The 8,897-nt window shown below is 49.2% G+C and overlaps 2 protein-coding genes across 2 annotated transcripts in view; one reads left to right on the plus strand and one right to left on the minus strand.

The window, feature by feature from the left end:
* Window positions 1-659, plus strand: part of EMWEY_00011590 (hypothetical protein, conserved) — a gene marked incomplete at both ends in the record, with an annotated part of 1,038 nt that extends 379 nt beyond the window's left edge. Inside the window, one exon of the mRNA XM_013479000.1 lies at window positions 1-659. This exon is cut by the window's left edge and continues 379 nt beyond it. Within this exon, the coding sequence (XP_013334454.1) occupies window positions 1-659 (659 nt within the window).
* A 1,378-nt stretch (window positions 660-2,037) lies between these two features.
* Window positions 2,038-7,157, minus strand: EMWEY_00011600 (hypothetical protein, conserved; the record flags this gene model as incomplete). Its single annotated transcript, XM_013479001.1, has 2 exons — window positions 2,038-2,048; window positions 2,171-7,157. The coding sequence occupies 2 exons, from the start codon at window positions 7,155-7,157 to the stop codon at window positions 2,038-2,040; spliced, it is 4,998 nt and encodes a 1,665-aa protein (XP_013334455.1).
* Window positions 7,158-8,897: the final 1,740 nt, after the last annotated feature.

An 8,897-nucleotide genomic window follows, 5' to 3' on the forward strand; every position in this document is an offset into this window, starting at 1 on the left:
ATGGGGGCCCCTCCTCTAATTATAGTACCCTATATGGAGGGTACGAGGGGCCCCTCCTAGTAGATGTAAACCCTAAAGCTTATCGTATAAAATGGCAAGATGTAGCCTATTCAGAGTACCTTCCTATAGTTAAGGGGGGCCCCCTTGGGGGCCCCCAGGAGGCCCCCCTAGGGGAAAAATTCATAGAAGAGGTAGAGGAGGCCCTTGAGCTTCTTGATAGAGAATTAGCCCTTAGGACAGCATCAGAGAATCACCAAAGAATTATGATGCAGCAGCAGCAGAGTGCTGCTGCTGCTGCTGCAGCAGCAGCAGCAAATGTAGCAGCAACAGTACCTAATAATAATGTAGTTAATGGTGGTATTCCTAATGCTGCTGCTCCTACTAGTGGGGTTCTGCCTGTAGGAGGGAGTGCAGCAGCAACAGCAGCAGCAGCTGCTGCTGCTGCTGCAGCTGCAGCAGCGGCTCCACAGGCATCACATGCAGCAGCAGCAGCAGCGGCTGCAGCAATTGGGAGGCCTGACAGCTTCTCAAGCACAGCAGCATCAACACTGCAGCAAGCAGCAGCAGCAGCAGCAGCACAGCAAGGTAGAGGAGGCCCCCTTCCTGGGACAGGACCCAAAACAGCAGCAGCAACAGCAGCAGGGGGCCCCACAGGCTAACATTATTAACAACAGCAGCAACAACAAGAATAACAACAACAACAACAACACCAGCAGCAGCAGCAGCAAGTGCTGTTGCTGCACCTCAAAGAGCTGCTCAAATTGCCTCCGCTGCTGCTGCTGCTGCTGCTGCAGCGCGTCGCAGCAACAAGCAAGCGACAACAATGGGGAGGTCATGGGCAGAACAATGCTGCTGCTGCTGTAGCAAAACGCCAGCAGCAGCAGTAACTGCAGCAGCAAACTGCAGCAGCAAGACCGACGAATTTGCTGCTGCAGGGGGAGGGGGCCCCCCTACCTGTCTTAGGGGGCCCCCCAAGGTGTGGAGCACGGCTATGGCCGGCCCCTATAACAAGCTAGCTGGGCAGTACAGCTAGCTAGCTAGCTAGTTAGCTAGTTATCTATCTATCTATCTAGCTAGCTAGCTGGCTAGCTATTAAGCTCTTTAGCTAGCTAGCTAGCTAGCTAGCCAGTTAGCTAGCTAGCTAGCTAACCTCATGGGAACTTTTCTTGCCACAGCAACCAATTTGAATGGAAGATTTTTTGGGCTTCCTTATAGCTATAAAAAATTAGGGTTTAGGGTTTAGGGTTTAGGGTTTATGAGTAGGGGTTATTTTGTACAGATACTTAGGGTTTAGGGTTTAGGGTTTAGGGTTTACGAGACGCAGCGAGGGTTTGTAGGGTGTTGATACTACGTAATTAGATAGACAGACAGGAGGTACCCTCTAAACCCTAAACCCTAACCCTAAACCCTAAACCCTCAGGTAGCTATAGCAGACGGAGGCGCCTATAGTGTTTATCTATTGCTAGTCTACTTTAGTCTACTACTACAGCTAGCTAGCTACCTAGCTACCTAGCTAACTAGCTAGCTAGCTACCTAGCTAACTAGCTAGCTAGCTAGCTAGCTAGCTAGCTAGCTAGCTAGCTAGGGTATTAATAATAAAGAAAAAAGGCAGCAAAAAATAAAGACAGGAAAAAATGTTGCTTTTGCTGTGTCTTAGTACACCAAGCTATGTCTACATTAAGTTAGGGGGGGGGCCCCCTGGGTACCTAGATGGGCCCCCCTGCAGCAGCAACAGGGGTTTGGGGGGCTCCTCTGTGCTGCAGCTGCAGCAGCAAAAGGATTGGATCTTGCTGCTGCTGCTAGCTGTATATACAGACAAAAACAGCAGCACCACCAATACATCAGGGGCCCCTCTGGGGGCCCCTCTAAGGATACTTAATTATATCTAGAGTGTGGGGGGCCCCCCGAAGGGGCCCCCTATTGGCATACTTAAAGGAGCAGTGGGGCCCCCAGGGGCCCCATGCCAGTTGGAGGGGCCCCTTGTCAAAGGATGGGGCCCCCCTCCCTAATGGGGGGCCCCCGTCGTGGGGGGCCCCATTAAAGTACCCCTGTAGGGGGGCCCTTCAGCAGTACCCGCAGATACAACTTTCAACAGCAGGCCCTTCCGACGCCCTGCAGCAGCAGCAGCCGCTGCTGCTGCTGCAGTTGCCGCAGCAGCTGCTGCAAGCACCTTCCTCTTGTGGAGGTAAGTCTGCTGCTGCTTCTGCTGCTTTTGCTGCTGCTGCGTCTGCTGCAATAGTGTAGGTGGCGTTTGCAGTATGCAGTTCCTGCTGCAGCATCTGCTGCTGCTGCAGTAGCTGTTGTTGCTGCTGCTGCAGCAGCCACAGCTGCTCGAGTTGTTCAGGGAAGACAACGAGCTGTTGCTGCTGCAGCAGCTGCTGTTGCTGCTGCGCATCTGCTGTTTGCTGCTGTTGCTGCTGCATGTCTGCTGTTGGATAAAGCAAGACCCACATAGGGGCTCCACCAGCTGCTGCTGCTGCTGCACCATCAGCAGCAGCAGCAGCTGCTGCTGGTGCTGCAGACCCTTCTGGATCTACAGCAACAGAAACTTCTGCAGGCATATACACTTGTAGGTTATGTGCATATTGCTGCTGCTGCAGCAAGTAACCGTATTGTTGCTGCTCTTGCTGCTGCTGCTGCTGCACTTGTTGCTGGACTCCCTCCTCCCCTTGCTGCACCTCTTGCTGCTGCTGCTGCTGCATGTACTCCTCTAAGGCTCTTCTTACTCTTAGTTGGTCCTCTATAGGTAATGACTCTACGGGTACAGGTGCTGCCTCTACCATCTCTCCTTGTATAAGAGGGGCCCCTTGGGGGGCCCCTAGGGGGGCCCCAAGGGCAAGTGTTGTACCCTCCGGTAGGGGGGCCCCTGCCCAAGGAGCTCCGATGATATAAGCTACTTGCTGCTGCCCCAGCTGCTGCTGCTGTTCTAGCTGCAGTTGCTGCTCTAGCTGCTGTTGCTGCTCTAGCTGCTGCTGCTGCTCTAGTTGCTGCTGCTGCTCTAGCTGCTGCTGCTGCTGCTGCATCTCTGGTAGGGTTCTCCTGCTGCTGCCTCCCATCATGTCTAGAGGTAAGGAACTTCTGCTGCTGCACCTTGACTTTGCTGCTTCTTGTGCGCAGCAGCAGGATATCTTGTTCATACATCCCTCTTGCTGCTGCTGCTGCTGCTGCTGTTCCTGCTGCTGCTGCTCCTGCTGCAGCAGCTGCTGCAGCTGCTCTGGCTGCACTGGAAATGTGCTGAGGAAATTCTCTGAATTCGTCACCAAAGATACACGCGAGCTGCATGCGCTGTTGATGAGCTGCTGCTGTGCTTCCTGCTGCTGCTGCTGCTGCTGCTCTTCCTCCGGCTGTTGCTGCTGTTTCTCTTCCTGCTGCTGGCAGCAGGAGGCGGGCATGCAGGAGGACCTCATGGATATCCAACAGGCAACGTGTCTTGTGGTAGATGCATTGTCCTCATCTGCTGCTGCTGCTGCTGTTCCTGTTGCTGCATCTGCAGCAGCAGCATCTTGAGCTGTATGTACAGAGCAGCAGCTGCTGATTCGCTGCAGCAGATGAGGTTCTCCGCTTTTGCTGCGTTCTCTCCTAGTTGCTTCGGGTGTTTGCTGCAGTGCTGCTGCTGCTGCTGCTGCTTCTGCTGCTGCAACTTGAGCTACCTCTTCAATCACCGTTCTTGATGTGCGTCTGCTGCTCTCCCTCTCTGCTGCTTCTGCTGCTGCTGCAGCAGCCTCTGCCTCAGCAGCATCTGCTGCTGCTTTTGCAGCAGCAGCAGCAGCAGCAGCACGTTCACGTCTTGCTGCTACCTTTGCTGCTGCTCTTGCTGCAGTCTGTAGGGCCTTAGAAGACACAAAAGAAATAGGCTCAGAAGCAAGCGATCTCTGTGAAGGAATAGGGGATGCAGCTACTTGCTGCTGCTGCTGCTGCTGCTGCTGCTGCTGCAGCTGCAGTGCCTGTAGCCTCATCTGTAGCTCTCGTTCCCTTTGGTTCAACTCCAGGTGTCTTTGTCTTTGCTGCTGCTGCTGCAGGGTGAGCTGCTGAAGCTGGGACCTCCCTCCGTCGTCCATCAGCTGCTGCAGCTGCTGCTGCTGCAGCTGCAGCTGCTGCTGCTGCTCCTCCAATGTCCTGTGCTGGAAGTTGATGGTTATTGCTGTTTGCTCTGAGTCTTGCGATGCTTCTCTTAGTAAGTTGCATGCAGCGCTGCAGCTGTTTCCTTGTGCAGCAGCAGCAGCAGGTACAAATCCTCGCATTTGCTGCTGCTGCAGCATGCGCTGCTGCCGTAGAATTGCTGTTTGTTGGGGTGTATGTGCAGGTGGATAGAAAGCAACAAGTCTTCTTTTTTCCTTATCTTGTCTTGTTTGTGCCTGCAGCAGCACGAAACGAACTGCTGCTGCACCATCCTCTCTTGGTGTAACTGCTGTGCTGCTGCTGGGTGTTGACCAATGGTCCGATGCTGTTGCTGCTGCTGCTGCTGCTGCTGCAGGTCTTGTATATTTCTTTGCTCTTAATACCCTAAGCTTAACAGGTACATAGGGAATGTTGCCGCTCTCTATATGAGGAAGTTTCTGTGGGCGTCGTACTTCGCATGCACGTTCTGCTGCTGCTGCTGCTGCTGCTGCTGCTTCTGCTGCTGCTGCTGCTGCTTTTGCTTCTGCAATTGCTGCTGCTTCTTCTTCGTCTATTACACCTTGTTCTCCGTCTGCTGCACCTGTTTCACCTCCTGCTTCTGCTGCTGCATCTCCCTCCCTTGGTGATGCAGCAGCAGCAGCAGCAGCACGTGGCCATTTGCTGAACCAAGCAGCAACACCACTAAGGATACCCCCACCACCAGATTCCTTCTGCTGCTGTTCTTCCTGCTGCTGCTGCTGCTCTTCTGTTTGCTGCATTTGCAGTGTTTGTTGCTGCTGCAGTTGTTCTTGCTGCTGCTGCTGCTGCTGCTCCTCGTCCTCTAAGGGGCTACGTGATGGGCAGCAAGCACAGACAGCAGCAGCAGCAGCAGAATCATCAAGGATTGTTGTCTTTATTTTGCTGCATTTTTCTGTTGTTATTGATTCGCAGCAAACACAATATACAGGAAAATTAGTTACACCGTCGCAGTCTTGCTTGCTGCTGCTGCTGCTGCAGCTGCAGCTGCAGCAACCCTGCTGCTGCTGCTGATCCTGCTGCTGATGCTGTTGCTGTTGCTGTTGCTCCCATTGCTGCTGCTGTTCAGGTGTCCACTGCTGCTGCTGTTGCTGCTGTTCCCATTCTTGTTGCTGTTCAGGTGTCCACTGCTGCTGTTGGTCCCATTGCTGCTGCTGCTCCCACTGCTGCTGCTGTTCAGGTGTCCATTGCTGCTGCTGGTCCCATTGCTGCTGCTGGTCCCATTGTTGCTGCTGCTCCCACTGTTGCTGCTGCTCAGGAGTCCACTGCTGCTGTTGCTCCCATTGCTGCTGCTGTTCAGGTGTCCACTGCTGCTGCTGCTGGTCCCATTGCTGCTGCTGTTCCCATTGCTGCTGCTGCTCAGGAGTCCACTGTTGCTGCTGCTGATCCCACTGTTGCTGCTGCTCTTCTTGTTGGATATCTTGCAGCTGTGCAGATTGCTGCTGCATGTACTGTGTTTGCTGCTGTTCCTCCTGCTGCATGTCCAAGGTAGCATCAACATCTGCTGCTGCTGCTGCTGCAGCAGCATCCTGCGAAGTAGCTCTCTTTGACTCTCGTACTTGTCGTACAGCAGCCGCAGCAGCTTCAGCAGCAGCAGCAGCAGCAGCAGCAGCATTAGCAGCAGCAAGAGCAAGTTTACTTTTTTTATTAGTATAATCATAAGCAATTGCTCTTCTTGTTTCTTTGTCCTTTTGCTGCTGCACCTGCAGCAACCTAAAGTGTATAATTCCTTCCTCTACGGGTACAGGTGGACGTACAGTCTGTACAACTTTTGCTGCTGTTGCTGCTGCTGCTGCTTTCCCTCCTCTCCGCAGCAGCCGCACCTTTACAGGTATTGCTGATTGCTTCCTGCTGCATGCAGCTAAACTATTAGGGTATCTCTTAGGAAGACTACGAATAAAGTAATTACCTCCATTGCTGCTGCTGCTGCCTGCTGCTGCTCCTGCTGCTGCTGCTCCTGCTGCTCCTGCTGCAGGAGGTACACAATAAGGTACTAATAGTTCATAACGACCAGAGGGAAGCAAACGCATAGGACGGCCCTCTGAGTCATAGTATATGTTGGCTTTTGCTTCCTCCTCCTGCTGCAGCAGCAGCTGCTGCTGCTGTTCCTCCTGCTGCTGCTGCTCCTGCTGCTGCTGTTGTAACTGCTCCTGTTGCTGCATCTCCTGCTGTTTCTGCTGCTCCTGCTGCTCCTGCTGCTGCTGCACTTGATCCTGCTGCTCCTGCTGCTCCTGCTCCTCCTGCTGCAGTTTCGTCTTGTGCTGCTTCAGCTGCGTTCTGCCTATCTTGTCTTCTGCTGCTGTTGGTGATGCTGCTGCTGCTGCTGCTGCCTTCTTTTTGTTTGTTGTTTTCTTTTTCTCTGTCTTCTGTTTGCCTTTTTCTTTTCCTCCTTTCTTATGATTACTTCCCCCTAATCCCTTCTTCGTCGGCTCCTTGCCATGGGGGGCCCCCTCCTCAGTACCCTTTTGTGGGCCCCCTGATGCTTTTCTAGTAGCTTTAGGGTTGGCTGCTGCTGCTGCTGCTGGTAGTGCTGCTGCTGCTGCACTTAACAACTTGGTCGGGTCCTCCGCTTGCTGCCCAGTATTAAGTTGAGAAGGTAGTGTATCTGCTGCTGCTGCTGCGGCTGGTGATGCTGCTGCTGCTGCTGCTGCATCTCTTGATTTTAGCTGTACAAGAGTTGTGCTGCTGCGCTGCTGCTGCGGCAGCGAGACCATTGAAGATCGTGCAGAGTCAACAAAGACCCTAGATCCAGTTCCGTGCTGCAGCAGCTGCTGCTGCTGCAGCTGCTGTTTCTGTTGCAGTTGCTGCTGCAGTGCAGACACCATCGGCTGTATCTGCTGTTGCTGCTGCTGCTGCTGCTGCTTATCCTCAGGGAGAATCATAAGAAATGTGTCTGCTGCAGGCTTCCCTCCCCAACAAGAAGGAGAGACATTTTCTCCTTCAACTGAATCTGAATTTGCGTCACTCCATGAATCCCAATACTCGGCCACTGGCCGTTTAAATCGGGGGTCGACAAGCGACATCCTGCTGCTGCTGCTGCTGTTGCTGCTGCTGCTGCTGCTGTTGCTGCTGTTGCTGTTGTTCCTGCTGGTGGTGTTGGTGTTGGTGTTGGTGTTGGTGATGGTGTTGGCGGTGTTAATGACCGGTTAACTTGTCGTTGTTGTTGTCGTTGTTGCTTCTGCTGCCTTAATCGTTATCTATTACTTAATAAGAAGGGAGGGGGAAGAAAGACGAAGGGAAAGGAAAACGACGTCTCGATGTTGTACTACGGCCGGCTAGCTGCTCGGTGCGAGACGGGGGGCCTCTTGGGGCCCCAAGAAAAGATTTAAATCTTAAAAAATGAAAAAATAAGAAATGAAAGGAATTAAAGCATAAAAAGTGTAAAAAAGAGGGGAAGTCGTGGTAAAGTTGAACACACACGATGATTCCGGTTCGGCCGCTGGCTGGTGGTGAAGCTGTGGCTACACCGGGACGATCTTCCCCGTAAAACGGTACCTTTTACCGTTTAAAACCTACAATTATTTATTAAAAGGGAGAACACACTGAAATATACCATAAAAATATGATAAATAAACAAAATGATGCCGCAGAAAGAGAGGAAATACTCCTGCGGGCAGCCGACGGCGCCGCCACGGGAAGCCGACAAGGATGACAGATTTCCTTTATCCAAGTGGTAATTTATTCGCTTTCTTCTTGAAATAGTATCTTTAATACGTTGTTATTTCATAAACAAACAAAAACAGAAAAAATGTTCATAAAAAAGCCGCGAAACCTTCAATCTCGTCACCGCTCACTTCTTCGGGTGTATCGGCAGCTCCGATGAACTACCACCATCTTATTGCGTGCACTTTTCCTTCAATTTTCGTCATAATTAAAATTGTTTTTTAACAAAATATTAAAATAAACATAAATTTATTTAAATATTCCCTCCTCTCTTGTGTTTATCCGCTTAATAGCGACAAGAAAAACAGAAAAGACCGTCATCTTCCCGTCATTTTTCTTATCATTGAATTTGTTGTTCCCCTTAAAAAAAAATTCAACTTTTGATTTTTCTCCTTTTTGAGGTGTACGTACACCTGAATTTATAGCATAGTATTTTATTACTATAATAAGGTAGTATTACTATTTAATTACGTTTTATTTAATATTACTAATTATAAATAATATGTTGTTAGCTAGTAAGGGAGAGGGACAAGAAGATAGTAAGAAGTAATACCCCTTATTTATTTATTTAATGGTAATAAACAAAACTATTTTATTACTATTTATTTATATCTCCTTTTTACTACATTAAGGGTAATAAACAAAAGAAGAAAATAAATAAATAAATAAATAAATAAATAAATAAAGGCAAAAAGGCGTTAGTTTGTTGTTACCCCTCGCATAGCGACAGCAACAAGAGAGAAGAAAACAGCAATAAAATAATATTATTTATTTATATTTATATTTATATATTTGTATTTATATTTATATATATAATAATAAATTATTATTATTATTATTATTATATAAATATAAATAAATATATAATTAAATAATTTTTTATTTATATATATTTATATACGCGATTAATAACAAAGAGGAAGGCAAAAAAAAGATGAATAAATGCATGCATGTATGTATATGCATGCATGCGCAGCAGCAAAATAAGAAGAAAAGATAGAATAATAATAAATAAATAAATAAATAAATATAAATAAATAAATTAATAAATAAATTAATATAAATATATAAAAAAAAAAAAAAAAAAAAAAAAAAAAAAA

Source organism: Eimeria maxima, genomic scaffold (assembly GCF_000499605.1).
Source record: "Eimeria maxima Weybridge genomic scaffold, Emw_scaff82, whole genome shotgun sequence".
Taxonomy (NCBI): domain Eukaryota; phylum Apicomplexa; class Conoidasida; order Eucoccidiorida; family Eimeriidae; genus Eimeria; species Eimeria maxima.